This window comes from Anastrepha ludens, chromosome 3 (assembly GCF_028408465.1).
Source record: "Anastrepha ludens isolate Willacy chromosome 3, idAnaLude1.1, whole genome shotgun sequence".
NCBI classification, from domain to species: domain Eukaryota; kingdom Metazoa; phylum Arthropoda; class Insecta; order Diptera; family Tephritidae; genus Anastrepha; species Anastrepha ludens.
This window is the reverse complement of record NC_071499.1, coordinates 25,575,470-25,600,442: the sequence shown is the minus strand read 5'-3', so window position 1 is coordinate 25,600,442 and position 24,973 is coordinate 25,575,470. Positions and strand designations below refer to the sequence as shown.

At 34.3% G+C, this 24,973-nt stretch overlaps 7 protein-coding genes across 7 annotated transcripts; 5 read left to right on the top strand and 2 right to left on the bottom strand.

Moving 5' to 3' along the window:
* Positions 1 to 400: 400 nt before the first annotated feature.
* Positions 401 to 4,480, bottom strand: LOC128857421 (transcription factor grauzone-like). Its single transcript, XM_054093180.1, has 6 exons — positions 4,367 to 4,480; positions 3,767 to 4,306; positions 2,534 to 2,749; positions 1,443 to 2,473; positions 997 to 1,375; positions 401 to 930 (listed from the first exon to the last, which is right to left on the bottom strand). Exons 1-6 carry the CDS (start codon positions 4,478 to 4,480, stop codon positions 736 to 738), a joined length of 2,475 nt encoding a protein of 824 aa, XP_053949155.1. The 3' UTR covers positions 401 to 735.
* Positions 4,481 to 7,688: 3,208 nt separating this feature from the next.
* LOC128857212 (uncharacterized) lies at positions 7,689 to 10,964 on the top strand. The gene is made up of 4 exons (XM_054092858.1): positions 7,689 to 8,026; positions 8,084 to 8,583; positions 8,646 to 9,184; positions 9,568 to 10,964. The coding sequence occupies exons 1-4, from the start codon at positions 7,829 to 7,831 to the stop codon at positions 9,756 to 9,758; spliced, it is 1,428 nt and encodes a 475-aa protein (XP_053948833.1). The 5' UTR covers positions 7,689 to 7,828; the 3' UTR covers positions 9,759 to 10,964.
* Positions 10,961 to 11,980, bottom strand: LOC128857214 (60S ribosomal protein L30). Its single transcript, XM_054092860.1, has 3 exons — positions 11,873 to 11,980; positions 11,625 to 11,770; positions 10,961 to 11,177 (listed from the first exon to the last, which is right to left on the bottom strand). The coding sequence occupies exons 1-3, from the start codon at positions 11,891 to 11,893 to the stop codon at positions 11,012 to 11,014; spliced, it is 333 nt and encodes a 110-aa protein (XP_053948835.1). The 5' UTR covers positions 11,894 to 11,980; the 3' UTR covers positions 10,961 to 11,011.
* A 369-nt stretch (positions 11,981 to 12,349) lies between these two features.
* LOC128857213 (UPF0488 protein CG14286-like) lies at positions 12,350 to 13,433 on the top strand. Its single transcript, XM_054092859.1, has 3 exons — positions 12,350 to 12,614; positions 12,685 to 12,819; positions 12,879 to 13,433. The coding sequence occupies exons 1-3, from the start codon at positions 12,452 to 12,454 to the stop codon at positions 13,184 to 13,186; spliced, it is 606 nt and encodes a 201-aa protein (XP_053948834.1). The 5' UTR covers positions 12,350 to 12,451; the 3' UTR covers positions 13,187 to 13,433.
* Positions 13,434 to 15,161: 1,728 nt separating this feature from the next.
* On the top strand, positions 15,162 to 16,600 carry LOC128856317 (UPF0488 protein CG14286-like). Its single transcript, XM_054091612.1, has 3 exons — positions 15,162 to 15,267; positions 15,326 to 15,460; positions 15,521 to 16,600. The coding sequence occupies exons 1-3, from the start codon at positions 15,192 to 15,194 to the stop codon at positions 15,823 to 15,825; spliced, it is 516 nt and encodes a 171-aa protein (XP_053947587.1). The 5' UTR covers positions 15,162 to 15,191; the 3' UTR covers positions 15,826 to 16,600.
* A 295-nt stretch (positions 16,601 to 16,895) lies between these two features.
* Positions 16,896 to 19,378, top strand: LOC128857210 (dual specificity mitogen-activated protein kinase kinase 3). Its single transcript, XM_054092856.1, has 5 exons — positions 16,896 to 17,522; positions 17,596 to 17,986; positions 18,081 to 18,213; positions 18,390 to 18,592; positions 18,650 to 19,378. Exons 1-5 carry the CDS (start codon positions 17,461 to 17,463, stop codon positions 18,851 to 18,853), a joined length of 993 nt encoding a protein of 330 aa, XP_053948831.1. The 5' UTR covers positions 16,896 to 17,460; the 3' UTR covers positions 18,854 to 19,378.
* Positions 19,379 to 19,684: 306 nt separating this feature from the next.
* Positions 19,685 to 20,967, top strand: LOC128857211 (ferritin heavy chain). The gene is made up of 3 exons (XM_054092857.1): positions 19,685 to 19,988; positions 20,048 to 20,269; positions 20,349 to 20,967. Exons 1-3 carry the CDS (start codon positions 19,851 to 19,853, stop codon positions 20,544 to 20,546), a joined length of 558 nt encoding a protein of 185 aa, XP_053948832.1. The 5' UTR covers positions 19,685 to 19,850; the 3' UTR covers positions 20,547 to 20,967.
* Positions 20,968 to 24,973: the final 4,006 nt, after the last annotated feature.

The following is a 24,973-nucleotide window of genomic DNA, read 5'->3' as shown; positions in this document are numbered from 1 at the left end:
TCATATTACAGAAAAAATCTGTGTCCATAGACGCTTTGGTCTGTGATTGCTTATTAAATAATGTATTATCGAATTTCGCATGCGTATTGCTGCCATAATTTTTTGAAACTTCAGTAAAAGTCGGATTTCCTACAACAACAACAACGGATTTCCTCAAATTGTTTAATATTAGCAGCCAATTGCGCAATCAAATTAGCTATTCCGTCTCCTTGTATTTTCTTCATATCGTTAATAATAATTAAACGCCGAAATATCCCACCAAAATAATGCCAGCTGATTGCCAATTTTGTAGGTAATCTGCCATATGTGAACGCGTAGATTATTTTTGTGGATTTATTGGTAATTGATGCATATGTGAACGTACTTTAGCCTAACCTTGTCTGGAATCAAAAACACCCAATATTATTGTAGAAAAAAATATTGAAAATCATTTTAATAAATTATAAACAATATTGTCTTAAATGGAAGTTAACCTAAAATACTAGCTCATTTGTTAAAAAAAAAACATTTCTTAAAACTCTATAGTAGCTGTTCTTGACAAGTTTAAAAATCGTTTTATATTCAAAATTTTTACTTCATTATTTTACTATCTTTAATAAAGTGATTAAAAAGAGGTTAGATATATTTGCGCCAATACCATTACTAAAAAAAACTATGATTTAAGCATTTCATTTTATACAAAAACATATTTATCGAGTCAATACAACCACATCCTTTATACACATATACTCGTACTTACAACACCACTTCATTCGATATGGTGCTAAGGTCTACACGTTTGAAAGACATTTGCCGCTGTCTTCGATTTTCCGCCCATTCTTTAGGATGTTTTCGTTTGCGATGATGGTGCAAATTCGCATTCACCTTAAAGGTACGCGGACAATGCGGACATTGATACAGATCCTCGCCAGTATGTGTTGTCATATGTTCCTAAATGATTAAAAAATTAAATATAGAAAGTTATCATTTTAATAATATGCCACGAATCAAACATACCTTCAATACTTTGGATGCCTTGAATGCTTTTTCGCACACCGTGCATTTGTGAATACGCTCTCGCTGGTGTACGTAGCGTTTATGCGACTTTAAGGCATCCTCAGTCAACGCCACTTTGCCACATTCACCGCAAACATATACTGTCGACCCGTCGTGATGAGCTATACGTTTATGTCGCCCCAAACTGAATTTGGAATGTAACTGAGCTTCGCATATATCACAGGGCCAAAGTCGTTTACCTCCACCCTCATGTTCTAGCATATGGTATCTTAGCGCATAACGGCCACGGAAGGATTTACCACATTGATCACAAACACTTTGATAGGCAGTGCTGTGTACATTGCGAATGTGAATGTTGAGACGACTCTCTAACACAAAGCTATATCAAAAGGCAGGAGAAATTCAAATAAAATATATTAAAAATAAAGTATATAGTTTTTTATTACCCCTTTCCGCATTCTTTGCAGACGTGATCGGGATTGCCTTCAGCGTGGGTTTCCATATGCGTTTTCAAAATGGGTTGCTTAGCGAATTTTTTATGACAAATTTCACATTCGAAGCGCCGTTCTAATGGCTTGGGCCCGTGCATTGATTTCATATGCGCTACCAAACTCCTACCATTGGCACTACATTTACCACATTCAGTACACTGAAACTTTTGTGGATTCAAATGCAGTTGCAAATGTTCAACGAAGTGGAAACGTTGGCTGTACTTGTGCTTACAACATTTTACGTAACCCTTTTCGTGTTTGTGTACTTCGCGAAAGTGTAAGCGCAGTTCAGTGAAATCAGCGGACTGATGCCCACACAGCTCACAAGGCAATTGCTCTTTGAAATGTTGGGCTATAAAGGCATCGAAATTTTTTGTTTTCCCATTTTTTTCTTTAACTTTGTCAGGAGTGTTTATAACATCTTTATCCTCATCTACATTAGATTCCCCATTCGATTCGACTTCTGATGTTTTCTTCTCCACTCTATTGGCCTTTCTTCTTTTTCTGGTCTTTTTAATGGCCGCGACTGGAGTTTTACTTTTTGCCAGTTTTTTTCTATATATCAATGGCATGTCATCATAGGCGCTATCATTACCACCATTGTCATCCATTACTTGATCCACAAAGAGAAAGTTGTTTGGCGGACCTTCATGTTGTGTTTCGCACACAGCTACAGGATCTTCTGTAGCCTCATTTAAGAACTCATCATTATCACATATATCGTCGGCAAAAGAATCTGCAAATATATCTACGTTGTTGACATCCATTTCCATTTCTAATTTCACACATTCAACCATATCCCTTTGATACGGTAGTTGAAGCTGTTTTAAGCGCTCTTCTTGCTGGATCACCACCTCTTCCTGCCATTTATGGAAATCATCTATGCGTCGCCAGCAATTGACGCATATCACTTGAGATTTCAAGTTTATTGACTCTGCATATTGCGCTGTATCAAATTCTGACTTAACTTTGGTCATATTATTGATCTAAAATAGTTTTACAATTAATATGATTTAATGGATATTAGGACTGGCCTCGATGCTTACCTCTTTCTCAAAATACTTCGCAACAACATTGTAAACTGTAGTACTTTTTCCGTCGGAATCCAAAAGCTCTACAGAGGATTCATCACAATCACTAATGCACAGACGGCATAACATCTTTTTATACAAAAAATATTTGCTAATTGTATTCCCAAAAATTTGTTTAGTTGTTGGACACACAATCAGCTCAATTTCTTGTGCACAGGGTTGCAATAAAATCTACCAACGTCAAAATTAAGTCCAAAAGCGTTCGCGTTGCAAATATTTGTAGCGAAATGTAATATCTACAGACTACAGAATATAAAAGGTGCCAGCCTTCCGGAAACCGGTAATTTATTTTTCGCGTTTTTGACGTCCGATGAATGACGTCAGTACCGCCAATAGTAACGATAATGGGATCCTTTATGAGCAAACATGATTAGTAGATGCCACTTGTTCGTGAATATTCAGTTATGGGCTTGGCGAGTATTGTACTCTTCACATTCAACAAATTATAAAATGAATTGCCGTGTATTAATTTGAAAAATCAACAATAAGAAAAAATAACTCCAAATACAGTTTTTTGCTGACGCCTTGGCAAGAAATTGCGTATGCACCTTTTATGTCCCTTCTAATCTGTTTTCCTTGCCGGCGTCCATTTTCGTTTACTTATTCCTTTTTACATTTCTCTTCTGCTCACAAAAATATCCGATAAATGATTAAAATACTTGGGAGCACAGAATTGCACACAAAAAGTTATTCGTTTGTGCGCACCATAACTCGATCAAAAATTAATACGGGTATTCATCCAAACGCTTAACCCTACGTTGTACACCACTTTTTAAACCTTCGGTTGTACACCTCGGTTCTAGCTAGAACCCTATGCATTTACATGCATTTGTATGGGAATATATGGCAAATGCGCTATCATTTATAAGCATCGCAAGTATATAATATTTAAAATTTCATACCTTTTTCATTGGTTTTGGCATGCATTGAGCTACCTACAGAAGAAAAAATATTCGCTGAAAATAGTTCGGTTTGTGAAAAAAACCTTTTTTGCTCATTAGTTTGACTCATTTCGAAGAAGGTTGAAGAAACAAAAGATTATAGCAATAAAATGTATGATGAAATAGGAAAAGATCTTTATTATGGATTCAGGGGAAGGCAAGCAAAACATGTATATGAGACTTTTGAGTGCTGTTGACATACTGGATTCATGCATGCAGTACAATAAAAACGAGTTTTTCGACGAACTTTATCGCCCCCTTGTAAACAAAGACGACATTCTCTTTTCGCTGCGAGTGTATCGGCACCGGTTTGTTGATTAATGACCGCGACTGGAGTTGTACTTATTGCCAGTTTTTTTCTACGTAACAATGGCACGTCATCATAGGCGCTATCATTACTACAATTGTCATCCATTACTTGATCCACAAAGAGAAAGTTGTTTGGCGGACCTTCATGTTGTGTTTCGCACACAGCTACAGGATCTTCTGTAGCCTCATTTAAGAACTCATCATTATCACATATATCGTCGGCAAAAGAATTTGCAAATATATCTACGTTGTTGACATCCATTTCCATTTCTAATTTCACACATTCAACCATATCCCTTTGATACGGTAGTTGAAGCTGTTTTAAGCGCTCTTCTTGCTGGATCACCACCTCTTCCTGCCATTTATGGAAATCATCTATGCGTCGCCAGCAATTGACGCATATCACTTGAGATTTCAAGTTTATTGACTCTGCATATTGCGCTGTATCAAATTCTGATTTAACTTTGGTCATATTGATCTAAAATAGTTTTACAATTAATATGATTTAATGGATATTAGGACTGGCCTCGATGCTTACCTCTTTTTCAAAATACTTCGCAACAACATTGTAAACTGTAGTACTTTTCCCCCCGGAATCCAAAAGCTCTACAGAGGATTCATCACAATCACTAATGCACAGACGGCATAACATCTTTTTATACAAAAATTATTTGCTAATTGTATTCCCAAAAATTTGTTTAGTTGTTGGACACACAATCAGTTTAACGGGTTATACGCAGTTATGACTTTCAAAAAAATCGATTTTTTTTTATTGCATTTTTGTAATGTACATATATTCAAAAGTATACGCACGAAATTTGAAGTAGATCTAAGCAATACTTTCGGAGTTATACCTACAGTGGCTCACAGCTTATTTCGTGTGGCTGTATGTTAAACTAAAGAATTGTAAAATTATTTTTATTTGATTTACTTTAAAAAAAATGTAAATGCACAATCAAAGATAAATTATTTCTAATTACAAACATGTATAAATGCATTCAAATTTTTTCTGCTTTAGTAGAATATTTACAACAAAAACAGAATACTAGGTAAATTGACGTCACAGCTTATTTCGTGTGTTCACTTTTATCGTTATCGGCGCCAGTAAACCGGTTAGCAATTATAGGAAATTTGTTTTGCATAGTATATTAGATTATATCCTTATTTAGTTTACACATTGAAAGTAGTCGGTTGTCCAGCTTAATTTAAAAATACCGTGATGGGTCGTCGTACGTCGATTAAAAGGCGCGAATTAGAGATTACGCATTACAAAAATGGAAAGTCGCAGAAAAAAATTGCTGAAATTGTAAATTTAAGTACTTCCACAGTACAGTACATTATTCAACGCTTTTCTCGTGAAAAAAGAGTGGTTGACAAAGGCCGCCAAGCTCCAAACAAAATTTTTACAGAAGCTGATGAAAGGTGGATATTAAGAAAAATTAAAAAAGACCCACGAATTAGTGCGCCAGCTTTGACAAAAGAGGTTGAAAAAGTACTTGGTAAGTCATGTAATCCTGAAACAATAAGAAGAATTCTGCACAAAGCTGATTTCCATGGTCGTACAGCTCGAAACAAACCGTTTGTTAATGAGCGTAACAGAAGATTAAGGGTGGAGTTTGCCGAAAATCATGTTAATAAAGACCAAACATTTTGGAATGACGTTATTTTCGCCGACGAAAGCAAATTCAACCTCTTTGGTTCCGATGGAAAGTCTTTCGTTTGGCGTAAGCCCAACGCGGAGCTGGACCCGAAGAATCTGCGTGGTACAGTAAAACACGGTGGGGGCCATGTAATGGTTTGGGGCTGCATGTCAACAGCTGGTGTCGGAAACTTGGTTTTTATCGACGAAATTATGGATAAAGCAGTTTATTTGAATTTATTAAAAAATAATTTACTCCAAAGTGCTGAAAAATTAGGCATTCGGGACAGGTTCAGGTTCTATCAGGGCAATGATCCGAAGCATAAGTCGGAATTAGTGCAACGGTGGCTTATATGGAATTGCCCTCATGTGGTAAAAACGCCAGCACAATCACCTGATCTCAATGTAATTGAGAATTTATGGAATATTCTGGATCAAAAAATTAGAAAACATAACATAAGCACCAAACAATATCTAAAAACAGCATTGCAAGTGGAGTGGGAGAAAATATCTCCTGAATACACTGGAAAACTTGTTAGCTCCATGCAATCCCGGCTGTATTAAAACAAAAAGGCTACCCTACAAAATATTAGATTAGTAAAAACTTAATAAATTAAAAAAAAAATCATGTTTTTTCTAGTTTGGTTAAGCACACGAAATAAGGTGTGACGTGGATTTACTTATAATTTTGATTTTGCTGTAAATATATTACTTAAGAAGAAATAATTTAAGTTTATTTATGTATGTTTGTAACAAGAAATAATTTATCTTTGAATGTACGTTTAAGTTTTTTTTCTAAATAAAGTTTATACAAAAATATTAAACTTTTTTATTTTGATAAACGGGCACACGAAATAGCTGTGAGCCACTGTAAATATGTAGAGATGCCTCGGCACGTTTTAAGGTAGGTATTGAAACTTTAAACGTGTTTTTTTTCAAAACGGCATTTTTCAAGTCGGTGTACACGATATCTCGAAAACGGCTTGTTTGATCGGTCAACCGTTTTAACTCAATCTTTAAAGATACATTTTCTAGTAATTAATCGTTCCTTTTGTAAATCTGATACTTATTTTCCATTTTATAATCAATTTACGGCCAAATTTTAACGTAAAAATCGAAATCATTTCTTTTAAAAGCTGCCATTTTGTGAAAATTCACTATTTTGATAAGCCGAACGATTAATTACTAGATAATCTAATATATTAACAAAATTTGTACACCGTAAATCGCCTTTTTTTAAAGGTTCCAGAAATCGCCTGCAGCGCGCTCTATAATCAACATTTTCATAAATAAAAAATTTTGTTGAAGGATGCTTTTATAACCGTCAAAAATTTTCAAATTAAAATATTCTGAAGTTTCTTCAGGATAAATCCTTGACAACCCGTCTTTTATTTGCTTCATAACTGCGTATAACCCCTAATTACTTGTGCACAGGGTTGCAATAAAAAATACTACCGTCAAAATTAAGTCCAAAAGTGCTCGCGTTGCAAATATTTATTGCGAAATGTAATATCTACGGCCTACAGAATACAAAAGGTGTCAGCCTTCCGAAAACCTTATGAAAACCAGCAGACATAATTCTAATAAAAATTTTGTTAGATATTATTAATTAAGCATTCATATTACAGAAAAACATGTGTCCATAGGCGCTTTGACCTGTGATTGCTTATTAAATAATGTATTATCGAATTTCGCATGCGTATTGCTGCCATAATTTTGTGAAAACTCAGTAAACGTCGTTGACGGATTTCTTCAAACTGTTTATTATTAGCAGCCAATTGCGCAATTAAATTAGCTATTCCTTCTCCTTATAAATTAGCTATATAAAATAATAATAATAATAATAATAACTAATAATAATTATACAATAATAATAATAATTAAACAAACCAAACAATATTCCACCAAAATAATGTCTATGAAGAAAAACCTTTCACAGCAGTATTGACAGCTGATTGACAATTTTGCTGGTAATCTGCCATATGTGACCGGGTAGTTTAATTTTGTGGATTTATTGGTAATTAATGCATATGTGAACGTACTTTTAGTCTAGTGCCACCACCTTTACTGAATGCGCATTGTAATGTTCCCATAAAAATTCTACTTTGGCATAGCAACCCTGCCAATACGCTCAAGCGCTAACACCAAGCACTCACACATTACACACTTACGCGCCTGTCAAAAAAAGGAAGAAAAATAGTGCTTCTACTTAAATATCTGCACAATGGTAATAGCCTAGACAGACCGTTAATCGGAGTTACCGGCGCACTTAATTCTGATTCAAATTGCTGCATGACGGACGTTTGTTACTCGGATTAGTGAACAGCTGATTTATTTATTGGATACTTTTGCCAGTAAAAGATGGATCGCAGGCGACAAATACGGATATTAGCTTCCCTGATACTAAAAAATAATTATTTATTTCAAAAAAATCTTAAATTGCTATTTCTCAAACTGCTCCGCAATATCAAAACTATTAATGTCATTTCGGATGTGTTAGTGCAAACCAACATTGCATCCATACTATCTCAGGAAAATGGACGAAAAATCTGGAAAATTGTAAGTTTGATATTATAAAATTTATTGGATTCTAATTCATATTATATATTCATGAAGGAGCGCAATGGCACATTTTGGGAGCATGACGTGCGTGGAATGGACGACGCCCAATTCAAGGAGCACTTTCGCCTAAGCAAAGATGCTTTCCGCAAAGTATCTGCGAAGGTTCGGACAATAGAAAAGACAGATAGCAACATGAGATCTTGTATTCCACTCCATAAAAGAGTGGCTATTGCATTATTTGCGCTAGGTGCGCCGGTTGAATACAGCGCTATTGCAAGATTGTTTGGTGTAGGACGGAGTACTGTGGGAGAAATAGTTGTGCAGTTTTGCAGCGCGGTGTGCGATAATTTAGCGGACTGCATTAATTCATATCCTCCACATCCTGCAGAAGTAAAACGAATTGTAGATGGTTTCTCGCAACTCGGATTTCCTCAATGTTTCGGAGCAATAGATGGATGCCACATAGAGATTGAGCCAAACAAAGAAGATGCAGTTGACTATTGCAACTCCAAAGGCTGGTATTCGGTTGTTTTATTTGCGAGCTGTGATTATAAGTAAGTTTATTTGTTATAAACCCTCGGAAAATATTTAGACTTATTCTCCTGCTGTTTTGCAGTTCGAAATTTACGTATATTCACATTGGGTCCAGTGGAAGGAACAACGACTCGTACATCTTTGAAACGAGCTCTTTGAAAAAATTTCATGAAAACGCTAACATCTTCCAGCAGAATATCAAACACATTGAAGGTGTTAATGTGCCGGTGGTACTTATCGGCGACTCAGCTTTTCGATTGTCGCGGTATTTGATTAAGCCTTTTCCATATTCACCAAATCAGCCAGTTGTGGAAAAGTATTTTAACTACCGGCTGTCAAGATGTCGCCGTGTAGTACGGAATGCATTTGGTCAACTTAAAGCGCGATTTAGAAAAATAGGCGGAAAGCTGCAAGTAGCCCCAAAAAATGTTAACACAATAATACATGCATGCTGTATTTTGCATAATTTTTTAAAAGCGGAAAATGATGAATTACCTTCCACATGGATGCATGACGCTGCAGAAGTGGCATCTGCACCATATCAACCCAATCACACTACAACAGCCGGTGAAAACGACAAAGCGGCAACGACTATCAGGAACGCAATTGCGCAGAGTTTTCGTAAGTACAAATTCACCGGAGTACTTTAATCATAGTACAAGTGTTCCTTATGAATAGCAGTATATTTTAATTCATAGTGTAAAAGTTTAATACTACCTCGTAATATGAGATCATGGAAAAAGAACTTAAAACATTAACTCAACACAGACACTGAAAAAAATAATAATTCTAAGAATTCATAAAAAAAAATAAAAAATTCAAAATTAGTTCGTACGAATGAATTTCTCCACCAGAGAAATTATCATCTTTGATGCATAATACTTTTGCTGTATAGCAGAAAAAATGGTTTGTTAGGACTTTCATGCCCTGAATGTCACTCTTTAACAATTTCATTTGCTGCATCATTAAGGCTTCAAATGCACCATTTCTTTGTATCTTTCTAGTTGCCGACATCGATGGTCCTGTAACCGGAGCTAGCGATGATGTCAGTCCGGTCTCTACGGTTGGAAATAACGACAGCGCTGATGATGACCCTGGAAGCTCGTATAGAGACCTAATTAGCGAAAGCGGTGCAATTACTGTCGATGACAGCAGTGAAGGAGGTGAAGGTGATGGCAGCTGGATTGAATTCTAAAATCTGAATAATATGGCATGTAAAATCTTCCCACTGAAAATTTAATAGTGGGGGTAGTGTTCAACGCAATATGGCGCACAATGCGGTGCACTGCAGAAAAGTGCCTCCCGTTGAATGGTGTTCGCCCGATGGGCCCATTTTACCTTTCTTTTCTCTGCAAAAATCAGCAATTTAGTTATAAGGTGAAAAGTTAGTTAAAAATGCATCTGTATTTTTTCGTCAAGTTTTTTTTATTTTTATATAAAGTGCCTCGGCCTGTATTTGCCTGCCATTTCAACAGCAATGTCATTATAAATGTGGGCATTTCTTTTCACCCTCGCAAATCATTCGCGCGTTCTTCTCATTTTATTATGAGCCCCTGCTAGTCTCCTTCCGTCCAGACTTAAACTTAAAAATAAAACAAAAATGCTACAAAATACTTACTCCTGTTGTGCTCATCATATTGCTCCAAAATATTAATGTTGCAATGATTGTTTTCAGTATTTCTTGTTCTTTTTAAAAGTTTGATTATTTTTCATTCAAATTAGATATTAACGGTCGTTTTTCGGCAATGTTGCCATCGGAAATTCCCCAATCCGCTTAAGTTATGGGAATGAAGTCAAGTAGTTGATCCGGATTAGTTTCAATATATGCCTGAGATAATTCCGAATTAAATCCGTAATGCCGATTATCGCCATCTATGATATTTATACAATCGTTATGTGAACCAAATTATTATATTATATTTATAATTGGCGCGCACACACTTTATTAGTTATTGATAGTCCCACAAATGGAGGGCCCTACAGTTTTAAGCCGACTCCGAACGGCAGACATTTTTTGAGGAGTTCTTTCATGGCAGAAATACACTCGGACGATTGCCATTGCCTGCCGAGGGGTGACCGCTATTAGGAACAACTTTTTCTTTATTTTGGTGTTTCACCGAGATTCGAACCTACCAACCCCATTCAGCTACTCTTGTGTATATTGCGTAAATGGTTCACATATTTAACTTGCTGAGCCAAGCAATTAAATTTGAGAAAATATTTTTACGTTTCAAGTAAATTTAAAAAATACCGCAATATAAAATCGTTTCCATTTAATTTATTTAAGTTGAGTCGCTTCCCATACATATATCCAAAAACATTTTCGAAATACCTGATTTTTAAAAATGTACCTGACCATTTTTATGTGAAAATATTATAAATAAATTAAGCGACAAATAGATTGTTTTCAAGATTTTATTTTTTATGTATAAAATAGCATAATTGAATTTAGTTATCTTGTGAGCGAATGATGTCCGAATCTCCAGGGTCGGTGATGGACATGGTGCACACACGGAAGTATTTACCGCAAGCAGTACCCAATTCAATGTTGGTGCCACTGTAATGCTGTACTTCGGTCTTGGCCAACATGGCGTAATATTCAATCTCAGATTTTCTAAAAATGCGAAAAAAATTTTAATTTAGCAATCCATATAAATATAAGGCATATAGAGAAATAGACAAGACAAGTCAGAAAGAGTCTCTAGTAGTATATTAATATCAACATGATTTACACGTCTGTTTTGTACATTCATCACTTAATGGTGCTAAAAGGCTAACAAAATATAAAACCTCGTTACCTTTCAAGTTTTGCTGGAACCATTTGGATGTCTGTTATTGCATTGTCAAATTTACCGCAAACCACGAGCACTATGCAACATTTGTTCTGAGATATACTACTCCATAGTTTCCATTGCAAAATAATCAACTTAATGCAAAAAATACGTGGGAAACTTGTATGGAAGCATACTTCTCAGTCTCTTAAGACTCCATATGGCTCCAGCAAGCAAATCAATGGAAAACTACTTCTCTGTAGTAGTACACAAATGTATGCGTTGCTCACCTCAATGCTGGTGTATTGCTGGCAATCAGCACCAATTTCGCTTTGCCTTGACGTAGAGTTTTCAAAGCTTGTTTGTAGCCCAAGCAATATTTGCCGGATTTCATCACCAATGCCAAACGGGCGTTGGTGCTTTCTAAAGCCTTTTTCTGCAAATGGAAGAGAAACACCATGTGTACATATTTAGGTTATGTTCTTCAAATATTATCCGACTAAATTACCACGTGTTAAAATACATAAAGTATATTTACCTGTTTCTTCACAGCAACCATGATTACAATTCTATTGGTATTACAGAAGGTCAGATGGAGTTCTGAAATTTAATCAATAATAGAAAATTATTAAATTATTTGGTATATACAAGGAGAATTAAAAATTACACCTACCTCCAATGACAATTTGCAAGAAAAGAAAGAATTTGGCGTTGACAGCTATCAAGTAAAATTGCACCTTCAGGGTTGTATGAAATTCAACTATATTTCCCTTTGTGTTGTATTTTGTAATCGATTACATTTACAACAATCAACAGGCTTTCATCTTAATTATAGAGGTATTTTTAGAATTTCAAGATATTTACATTCACGACAATTGAATGTATATTGTAAAGCGTAGGTTAAAGCGAACTAAACTGAAAATTACCAAATATTCTTAAATGGGAGCAGAAGCGATATGTTGATGCGCAAATTTATTGTAATCGATTATTGGGAAATTTTCACACATGTTTCTCAATACGAATTTGTGATGAAAACAAACGTCAACATGATTTGATCTGTAGTTTACATTTTGCAGAACCAATTTGTAATTTATGAATATATAGTAGAACTAGAGTAATGAGAAGAATACAGAAATCAAAATCTTTACAAAAGCCGCCTCAACTAGTGGCGCCCCGTAAGGAAACCCCGGAAAATGAGGCGCAAATGGAGTTGGAACTTTGTTGGTGTGTGCAACAATTGGAGAATGCACTTAATTCGAATAAGCTATCCCAGAAAGTTGGTAAGTCTTTAAAAAAATAAACAAGGTGCTTAATGAGTATTTCTTTTTTTAATTTTTTATAAAAATACAGCTGCTGATACCGTGAAGAATTTAAGAGTACTTAAAAGTTCAACTGCCCCGTTTGTTAAGAAGCGTCAAGTAATGAAGGCGGCGTTGGGCGACTACCGTGGAAAAATGCTGGAGGAAGAGGAAAAGATAGCATTGGGTGCGAAAAATATTTGTAATATTTAAAAGTTATGAGTTTATAATTTTTTTTTTCTTTAGCTGCCAAACAAATTAAATTCACGCAAACAATTGAAGCGAACAAGAAGTCCAGTTTCCTCAAAAAATCCGCTATAATGCAAACGGATAAAGAATTTCGCTTCAATTTCTTACCTCCACAAACAGATAATACATCTGAAACACCTAAAATCGATGTTAAGAACACAACGGCTTCGGAGATTGAGCATGAAAGTAGCGCATTTATAAGCAAAGACCTAAATCTATATACTGAGAATTGCTTTAAATTTAACTTTGTAATAGATGAAAAAAATGATGATTTAAATTTGAATGGATTGTCCATTAAATGTTAAAAATAATATAAGTAACTGCATCGAATTGTATGTATAGTATATGTAATAAGAGAACATGGTATATTATTTCTTGGAAAAGGTGTAGTATCTTCATTTCGGATCACTACGACAACGGATAGTTGGCCGCATTTTCGAACAGTCTGTCTAATTACTAGAAAGTGTTTGAGTATGTATGAGGTCGAGCATTTTCGAGTGAAACTTCTGTTTTTGTTTTTTTTTTTTAATTTCTTTAAGTTTTACAAATTATTCAAACACTTGAAAATCTAAATAAATGCTGAAAAGTAAAATTGGCAGTTTTGGCTTAGCTGCTCAAATTATTCAAAAGCTCGAAATTTTCGAGCAAACGTTTGAGCAGTTTAGAAATGGACGAGTTTCGAGCGAATACAGACTCCCCTAGAGATACCCTCGCATCTAGAGTTCTAATAATACGTTCACATATAAGTAGGTCTACTTTTTCGCGCTTAACTCAAAATCCGTAATTAAGAAGCGCGATTTCCCATACAAAATTCTAATACATTTTTTGTTAAATATTATTAATTATGGGTTCATTTTACAGAAAAAAGCGTGTGTCCATAAAGGTTTTGTCCTCTTATTACTTATAAAATGTAATATAGAATATCCCATGCGCATTCCTGCCATAATTTTTTGCAACCTCAGTAAACGTCGCATACGGATTTCCTCCAACTGTTTATTATTAGCAGCCAATTGCGCAATTAAATTAGCTATTCCTTCTCCTTGTATTTTCTTCATATCGTTAATAATAATTAAAGAAACTAAAAACACCGAAATATTCCACCAAAATAATTTCTATGAAGAAAAACCTCTTAAAGCAGTATTGACAGCTGATTGTCAATTTTGCGGGTAATCTGCCATATGTGAACGGGTAGATTAATATGGTGGATTTATAGGCGATTAATGCATATGTGAACGTATTATAACACTTTTTATTTATATATACCATAAATTAACAATTTAAATTGCATTTTTAAGTTGCAAACTCCAAATATGCAGAACCGATATGTTAAGGCGCATATTTATTGTAATCGATTATTGGGAAACTTTCACGCATGTTTCTCAATACGAGATTGTGATGAAAACAAACGTCAACATGATTTGATTTGTAGCTTACATTTTACAGAACCAATTTATAATTTTATTAATTTAATGTTAAAGTTCTGTAATTTAGCGAACAGTTGGTGTTGCCATACACCTGAAACAAAAACGAAGTTCGTATGCAGAGATGTTCAGTTTAAGGTTGATTGTAAAATTGCAGTATTTTTTGCAGTAATTTAAAAGTGAGAAATATTTTTGTAAATTTGTAGAATTTTTGCATAGAATTTTTTTAGCATAAGCGGCCTTCGGGCACGCTTCAAGAAAATAACCCTCATCAATCAAACTCCAGCTACGCAATCCATAGTATTTTTGCGTAGAACCCTTTCCGTGTTAAAACCATTGAACCCAAAACTAAAACGTCATATGCGTGTGTGTAATAAGAAGGCACAATAACCCCCATCCCCATCATTAACAGTAAACTGAAATACTTCAGTTTTGTTCATATTTTCGTTTTCATTTGCAAGCATCCGGCAACACCATTCTGTTGTCATTCCAATCTTCTTCTTATTCGCGTTTAAAATTGGTAAGTGATTGTATGGACAAATGCATTTGGATTTAGTTTTAATAAAAATAATTCGAATATAAGGATAAGAATAAGTAAAACCACGCGTGTGAGTGTGTAAGTGTAAAAAAATATATAGTGTAAGATGCCAAGTTATAGTGAAATTCCAGAGGGCATTTTGAAAGCAAATAATTACGAAATTATTATTTCCCGAATAATTTGGAGTTATAAAGAGTGTTCCTTAACACCTCACTAACATCTCCACCAAGTTTCATTAATAAAGACATTATAGTTTGCCAAAAATTGCCCAATAGACATTCTTGCGAATCCCGGCCAAAGCCGCCTGAACTAATGGCGCCCCGTAGGGAAACCCCGGAAAATGAAGCACAAATGGAGTTGGAACTTTGTTGGTGTGTGCAACATTTGGAGAAAGCACTTAATTCGAATAAGCTATCCGAGAAAGCTTGTAAGTCTTTAAAAATTTAAACAAGGTAGTTAATAAGTATTTTTTTATAAAAATACAGCTGCTGGTGTCGCGAAGTATTTAGGAGTACAAACTGCGCCGTTTGTTGAGAAGCGTCAAGTAATGAAGGCGGCGTTGGGCGACTACCGTGGAAAAATGCGGAAGGAAGAGAAAAAGAAAGCAAGAAAAAGATATAGTGTGAAAAATATTTGTAATATTTGCAAGTTTTGAGTATATACATTTTTTTTATTTTTAGAGGCAAAAAAAAAATTTAGGCGAACAATTAAAGCGAACAAGAAGTCCACTTTCCTCAAAAGGTCCGCTATAATGCAAACGGATAAAGAATTTCGCTTCAACTTTTTACCTACACAAAAGGACGATACATCTGAACCAGCTGAAATCGATGTTAAGAACACAGCGACTGTGGAGATTGAGCATGAAAGTAGCGCATTTATAAGCAAAGACCTAAATCTAAATACTGGGAATTGCTTTAAATTGAACTTTGCAATAGATGAAGAAACTGATGATTTAAATTTGAACGGATTGTCCATTAAATGTTAAAAATAATATAAGAAAGTAACTGCATCGAATTTTATGTATAGTATATGTAATAAGAGAATATGGTAGATTATTTCTTGGAAAAGATGCGGTAATATATTCTGATGATGCGCCTTCGCACCGAGTCCCGATTGTGCTGGATTATTTGACCAAACACCAAGTAAACACCATCGTGCAAGCACCGTATTCACCTGATATGGCCCCGTACGACTTCTTTTTGTTTCCTAAGTTGAAGTTACCACTTCGTGGAAAAAGATTTCAGTCGAATCTCTTCCTATTAATCCGTACTCCTACTACTACTATTTTTACCTTACTTTCCTTTTAAATACTTTCTCCAACTTATACTTCTTTACTACTATCTGAAATTTTAATTTTAATTTTGATTTTACTGTTAATCCTTTTATGTAAACTATTCTTAAGGTCAATCATTGTAAAAATAACCTATGGTTGTATGTTTGACTTTAATAATAATAATAAATAATAATAAATAGAGGAGATCAAAGAGAATGTGACGAAGGAGCTTTAATACACAGTAATATTTTCAAAGTAGGGAAACATACATTGTGTTAAAGCAGTAAACCACAAGAGCCCATATTGATCGTTAAGTCATTTGGTTCTGAAAAATTTTAATACCTCTTACAAATAATCTTACATTCAGAAATATTCTTGGAGATATTTGGGGGATTTTGGAACAATTATAAAGCAAGGAGATGGAATTTATCAGTTAATGTGCATTGTAATATAATATAATCGTTTAATTATGAAACATATTTGAGCATTATCCATTCAATTATAAAAGAGTTTCGATAGTGTGGCTCTAATCATATAAACCTTGAAATGAGTGCAATTGCCGCAAAACCTAATCAAATAAAATTGATATTTCCTACAATTATCATTATTATTATTATTATTTATTAAAATATAATTAAAATCCAGATTAGATTCATCTAATATAAAAGCTCGAGCTACCACGGCTATTGGCTATCATGCAATTAATCCTTGCATAAAATTCAATTCGCTTCAGGTTTTCTTTTTGTAAAATTTGCTACAATATGGCAACAGCAAAAATTAGACAAACAGATATCGAACGAGACAACGAAACGAAAAACGAGAAAAATTTGCGAGATTTTATTTGATAGGAATCAAGAGTCGGCGAGAAAATTGTAAAAGCTTAAATTTACGAAAAACTAAACGGTTTATATTAGCAATAATGTTTTAATAAAAAGTTATGTGAAAGTCTACACTATATTTCTGCAGCAGAATGTTTTAGAAAATATAACCAAATTAGGATAAAAGTGACAATTGGAATAAGTTATTGTGCAGCGAGCGCGAGCCCACACGAAACGAGGTAGAAAGCCAGGCAAAGAATAGAATAAGTAAATGTGAACGGAGCCGCGAAAATTCCAAATTTGGAAAAATCTCAAGAAGAGGTTTAGGCAACTGATTTGAAGAACTGCCGACGGGAAGATTTGATAAAATTTATAGCAGGGTCACGGTTTAACGTCTGCATCAGTTTGCAAAAAGGTCGTAAAGGTCGAAATATTTTTGGCCACTAGGCCTATACTATTTTGTAGCATCGTCCGCTGCAAAGAATATTCCGGTACACATATAACGAGAATTTTACATCTACTACTTAAAATGGCCGGTAAACCAAGACCGAATTTAAGGTTCCAAATTCCGAAAGAACCAGAGCCCGAAATGTACGTCTGATAATCCCTTAACATCCCTTTATTGAATTAAAATGTTCATAAAACTCTATATATTTCAACGCAGTGTGCCACCGCGCAATTTAGACTCGAGTACAACAATTAAAATAGGAGATCAGACATTCGAAATCAATGCCGACAGCTTGGAAAAAATTGCCGATTTGGGGCGTGGAGCTTATGGCGTAGTGGAAAAGATGAAACATGAACAGACTGGCACGGTAATGGCTGTGAAACGTATTACAGCGACGGTAAATCGAAAAGAACAGAAACGCTTACTTATGGATTTAGATATTTCCATGCGTTCGAGCGATTGTCCGTACACAGTTCATTTCTATGGGGCACTTTTCCGGGAAGGAGATGTTTGGATATGTATGGAAGTAATGGATACAAGTTTGGATAAGTTCTACCCGAAGGTGTTTAAAAACAATCTAACAATGGAAGAAAGTGTCTTGGGAAAAGTATGTTACGTTCCACGTAGAATAAATATATTTTTTTATAAATGTTTTGTGAAATCATACGAATTTGTATGCTTTTATATTCTGCAATTTTTAGATTGCCATGTCAGTGGTGAATGCGCTGCACTATCTACACGCACAGCTTAAGGTTATTCATCGCGATGTAAAGCCGTCAAATATTTTGATCAATCGCAGTGGTGAAGTGAAGATGTGCGATTTTGGTATCTCAGGTGGGTTTAGTAAACGAGCCACAGCACAAATAATTTATAAGTGAAATAATTCCCAAGCACACGGCTTAAGAAATTCTTTATTCACACTGCACCAAAAAAAAAAAAAAGATTTCTAATAAGAGATTTAGTGAATATTGTAAGTGTCAAAAAATATATTTGTATAATTTTCTGTTAAGGTTACTTGGTTGATTCTGTTGCTAAAACGATTGATGCTGGATGTAAGCCATATATGGCACCTGAACGCATCGATCCAACGGGCAACCCTGCTCAATACGACATACGCTCTGATGTCTGGTCACTGGGTATCAGTATGATCGAAATGGCGACTGGCAGGTTCCCATATAACTCGTGGCGAACGCCATTTGAGCAATTAAAACAGGTATAGGTGGTACCAACTAAGTGCAATATTCGACGATCTAATCCATACAATTTACAGGTTGTTAATGAGAGCCCACCTCGTCTTGAAACCGGCAAATTTTCACCCGAATTCGAAGACTTTATAACTAAGTGCTTACAAAAAAACTATACAGCGCGTCCCAATTATGAACAATTGCTAAAGCACGAGTTCATTGTGGAGCACATAGAGCGCGATACAGATATTTCCGAGTTTGTTTCCAGAATATTGGATTTGCCGGAGTAATGTGTTTGTACGTGAGCGCCGTTCCGTCGTCAAGGCTTCAATTCTGAATTGTAAAAACAAAAAACTATAAACTAAAATAGAGGTTAAGTAAACGATTTAACGAAAATATTTAACTTTCCTAAAAACAGTATAGGACTTTCGGGCAGTGAATTGAAAACAAAAAAGCTTACAATTCGGAATTCAAAATACATATTTAGTATGCCTTTATACCGAGGGTATCAGAGGTTATTATGTAAGAGTAAATTGTTGCTTAGTATTTGAAAACTGATGATGCCTTATTAATGAAAAATATGTATGTTCAATAAGAAAATCGGCTTTGGATGAGAGAATTATGTATGTTTAGGTCCCAAAGTAACTAATTATTAAAAGCAATTATGAATTGATGTGAAAATTATGCATTCATCAATTGAAATATTTGAGAACATAACGTGCCTATTTAGAGTTGATTATTGAATTGTTCATTATACAAAAATATAAAACAAAAAAAAAAAAAAAAACAATAAAAAAATATGTAATAAAACATTGCTAAAATTAACAAAAAAATTTAATCGAAATGAAATAATTAGGTACATACATATTTACGAAACGAAGTTGTTAAGCAGTGAAATAATACTAAAAGCAAAATTAATAAAAAATAAAATATATTACAAGGTAATCGCCATCATAATATTATTCATATGAGCCGAGCATTTCCAGCTGAAACCTTGAAGAAACCTTTCGAATTTACGCTTTGACTCTGTATTTAACCGTAATGTATATTATATACCAAAATTGCATCGGCGCAATGCATTCTCCTCTAACACTTATACATTCATCCTGTCATTGTGCCATTCCTTTATGCAACTATATGCGTGCGTATAAACAGATGTAGGTATCAGTTATTCTCAGTGTGATTCCAAAATACTGGAGCATTGCTACAACGAAAAAAATCAACCTTAATTTTCTATTACGAGTAATTTTTTTCGAAAGAAACTTCAATTGAAATAAAATTGGAGTTATGAATTTTACCGGACGCGTGCAGTTCCGGCGTCTTTTATGTCTGATAGTACGTCAAAATTTCAATAGTGAATGTGAAAACGCAATTAACAAACAAATACATCTGGAATTGAAGTCGAGCTATGATTATTTAGCTATGGTTTGTAAAATATTTTTGCACTTTAACGAAATCTGTATTATTAATGTGCATTTTTGCAGGCTTCGCACTTCGACCGCTGTGACGTAGCTTTACCTGGATTATATGGATTTTTCAAAGCCGCCAGCGCTGAGGAGCATGAGCACGCTGCAAAATTTATGGAGTATATGAACAAAAGGGGAGGTACAGTGCTTTTGGAAGAGCTGCCAGCACCGCAATTCAAGTTTACTACACCTAAAGCGGCGCTCGAAGAAGCATTGAATATGGAGAAAACGGTCAATGAGGTGAGCAGAATTATTCTCTTAATAAACAGAACGTATGCAAATTATTGTTGTTCGATTTTTTCGCATGCCATTCATCAAGTCCCTGCTAGCACTGCATGCTTTGGCAAGTAAGCACAACGATCCACAGCTCTGCGACTTCTTAGAGACGCAATTCCTTACCGAACAAGTGGATGCACAAAAACAGTTGGCCGATTATATAAGGCAAATTGAACGCTGTGAAAAGGAATTGGGTGTGCATATATTTGATAATGATATCAAAGGAAACAAAATCCATTAAGTGGCTAAGAATGTGAAACGGGAATGAAATGTGTAACTAAATATAATTCGTATGGAATGATTTACTATTATAGGCGTTGAGGCGAAAATTAAAATGCAATGAATCTAAAGCGTGGAGGTTCTGGTCATAGTTACATATGTTGAAGACATACATACGTCCGTCAAAATTATTGGGAATTTTTTTTTTTTCATAATCAAATTTTTTTTATATCTTAATTCAATGAACATTCAAAATGATTGATCAAGTAAAAAATGTAAAACCTATTGTCAATTAAGTTTATTTTAATGTCTATCAGAAATAAGAAAAGATATGTGTGTACGTTTGTTAAGTAAATGTAAAAAGGATACTGACTGAATTTATTGCTATTCATGCATATGTTAAATTCCAAAAAAAGTTAAAATAAAAATGTAGCTAAAAACTAACAAACGAAAATTAAATTATTTTTAATTTTTTTTATTTTAACCCTTAAGGAGGGAAACCGGTTTAGGAGGCTGAAATTTTGGTGTTTTTCGTGAATTTTTTGAACAAGGAAGGAATAATCAGAAATTTTTTAAACTTGAAGGGTATTTTATTCATATTTTTAAGTACAGGGTATAATCAGAAACGCATTATAATGCGCAACGTACTTTTGCAGTGTTGGCAATGCGTTCAGAAATGCAAATATGGCAGTACTGCAAATGCATCGCGTTCCAAAACGCCATTTTTGTATCAAACGTCACGCATTATTTGCAGGAAAAATTTTAATTGCCGCTGATTACGCTAATATGATGTCTGATGAAAAGTGAGCATAAAACTAATTTTTTTAGCTTTTAATGCAAAGATATATTAAATATACGTTATTAAAACAATATTTTATTACATTTTTCTTGATTTTAGCGATTATCTAAGTACATCGGAAGTAAAGTTGCTTCTCAGAGTCCGACTGAGCATGGAAAGTGAATTTGCTTCAGGGAGGAGGAAAAAGAGTGTTTTGTGGAATAAGGTGGCGGAAGAAATAAAAAAAGTGAATAAAGATTTGAAAATAGACGGGCAAATCGCGCAGAGAAAATTTTCTAATTGTTTCAAAAAAAGTTTTTTTTGTTTTTTTTTTTTTTTTTTTTTGAATATTGGGAAAGTAATGAATTACAATCACAATAAATTAAAAAGCATTAGCGACTAGGAAAAAAAGATTTATTTTTGGGAATTTTTCGTTTTAATGAACATCTTAGTATATGTGATCTTCTTTTTAGCTTTACACGTCTTTTTTTCTTAAATTTAGCAAAAAACTATCACTTTTTACTTCAAATATATCGTCAACAACTAAACTCAATAATACTTCCATTTTAGTGTAAAACGCGTTCATAAATGCAACAAATCTTTTTGCAAATCGTTAACAAATCTATCAATTGCATCACTTGTCACATTAGCAGTGCTGCCAGCGCTGCAATTACTGTGCATTTATAATGCGTTTCTGAATATACCCACACTTTTGAATTTTTTGAAGCCATTTCCGCCGGAAATTGTGGCGTGTGAGCGTGTTGCCCATGGACGATCGCCATCCGCTTGCTGGTGGGCATTACAGTAGTTGCAATTTGCCTCTGTAATCAACAACAATTGTTTTTTTTTCGTTAACAACATATTTTCTAGGAATATGAACCTAATTGTGATAAAATAATATTGAAATTTTCATGTTTTTGAGGCGCTTGAATACAGTGCCATTTTTTCATACCATGTTTTTTCATCTATTTCGCTTAAAAAAGGTATTTTTAATGATGATATAATCCCAGGTAATTAGGTTCATATGAATTAGAATTGAATAAAGAATACTCAGAAAAAATTTTATAACGATTGGTTCATAACTTTTTGAGCTAGAGTGACCACCAATTGGAAAAAGTCGTTTCGGTTGAAAAAACGGCGTTCTAACTACCGCGCGCTACGTTGCCGAACCGACGGGCGGTCACTTAAGTGCTTATAGAATTGGAAATAATGCGAATTTCGCTTTAACATTTTTACCACATATTCTTGATTAGTTATACTAACAATTTATGCCACAAAAAAAAAAGTCGAGTTTGTGATCAGTCTAAACTGGTTAAGGGGGGAATAACGGCCGTAAGGCCCCGCTACGGGAACATAATACTTATGCGATAGAAAACCAAAGGCTCCAATACGAAGACATGAAAATAATTAAATTTTCATTTCATTTATTTATCAACGCTGTAGTTGCTTTAACAAATATTGCAACTTTGTACGTCCCTCGTTTGTTGATCATACATTGACAAGAAATATTCACCTTAATATAACGTTTAAAGTGTAAATATTGTGGAATATTCACAACAAATCTATCGTTGTAGAATTTCACCAAATTTCCCGCCGTCTATTGGGCGAGTATTACAGAAAAAAAAGCTCTCGGCCGTTAAGGGTTAAAAAGCGTACTTGATAATAAAATTATTAGGTAAACTGAAGCAAACGCAGCACTAGCAGCTGAGGCTTTCGGCTGGTTGGTGACGTGTGTTGGGTCAGATGTAGGAGGTTAGATGTGTTGGTGGAATATTCACAACAAATCTATCGTTGTAGAATTTCACCAAATTTCCCGCCGTCTATTGGGCGAGTATTACAGAAAAAAAAGCTCTCGGCCGTTAAGGGTTAAAAAGCGTACTTGATAATAAAATTATTAGGTAAACTGAAGCAAACGCAGCACTAGCAGCTGAGGCTTTCGGCTGGTTGGTGACGTGTGTTGGGTCAGATGTAGGAGGTTAGATGTGTTGGATGGACTAGGTCGTTGTCTTTTGGAAATTTATACATTTTTTTGATATTGTCTTCAGTGACATCTTTTAAAAGTAGGAAAGGATGCCTGTTGTCGAAGTGGTGATGCCTTTAAAAAGCAAGTTCTGGCCAGGATCAAATGAAAATTGTATAATCATCATGGTATAATAATCTGCTGTGACCATGGCCTGTCATGGCCGAGGTATGAACCGGGTAACGTAGACTATACCATTTAACAAATTTGATAGTCTTCCAAGTAAACCCACAGATATGCGAATATAATAGGACATAGGGGGTTATATACAGTTAGAATTGTTAAAAAATCTTTTTTTTTTTATTGTTTTTTTGACGTGATAACGTCTTATAATTCAATGTAGAAGGCTGTCGGCTGTTGATTTATACAACAATAAGTTAACAGAACTATTTCAGGATGGGTAAAAAATCAATGGCAATTGAAATAATTATCGAGCGTAGCTATGATTTCAAAAAATTAAAACATAAATGTTAAATCTTCCACATATCATAACAACATGTCTGAAATGACACGTTAGGCCAGCCAGCCGTCAAAGGGAACAATTTTCTCATACATATATCATACAAATTGAGGAGGGCTTTTTAAAAGCTAGAGTTAATATACAAAAATTTTAATGTTTCCAAATTTTAAATTTTAAATTTAAGATTTATGAACAATAATTTAATCACAGTTTATTCTTATAAGAAAATTATTCAAACTTATAACTTTTTACAACAAATTACAATTAAATTTGCAAAAATAATTAAGTAATTGAACAACAACTTTTATTCAATTTACTTGGTGAAAGAAATAATGTTAATACAAAATATATTATTATTATAAAATAATAAAATCAAAAATTCAATTTTAACAGTCGAGTAGAAATTGAAATAATATTTTATAAAATTATTTTGTAAATTAAAATGATATTCGGAACGAAGAATTTTATGAAAAATGTTTCTAAATTGTTTCGAACGGTGATTCATTTGCAGAACCGCTTATAATCGCACCATGGAAAAACAACCTGACTACCTTCGATGAGTGAACCCATGGAGGTTCAAGATGCTGTAGCATCTAACTACTTTAGCAACGCCATTTGCGTAGCCAATAATAGATACTCTCTCTGTTGAGAATAGGACGATGATAGGAAAAATAGGAAATGAAAGGGAGTGTTTTTCTAGTGTTATGTGTCTGGAAAAACTCAAATCGATGATGGTGCCTCTTAGTGTTGTTGACTTATTAACGTCTGATGCACAATCGAAATTGAAGATATCTTTCATGAATTTGATAAATGTTTCGTCATTTTTCACGTTTGTGTAAATGTAACTTGACCTATTCCATTGCAATTCCATTTACCTCCTCCTCTACAACCATACAAAATATCTATCAAACAAATAAAATTAAAATTCAGTATTTTCTTGTGACGTTGTCACGTTAAACTATCGTCAGTAAACCGACTTTACATATAACCTCGTTTTGTTTTCTTAATGTGCATATATTTAAGAATACACACAGAAAATTTGATATCGTTCCGGTGAGTATTTTCGAAGTTACACGCAAATTTCAAAAGGCGTTTCAGAGTGCTTGAAAGTGATTTTCAAACTTTAAAGGCGTTTTTCTCAAAATGGTGTTTTCAAAGTCGGTGACCAACATTACTCAAAACGGCTAAATC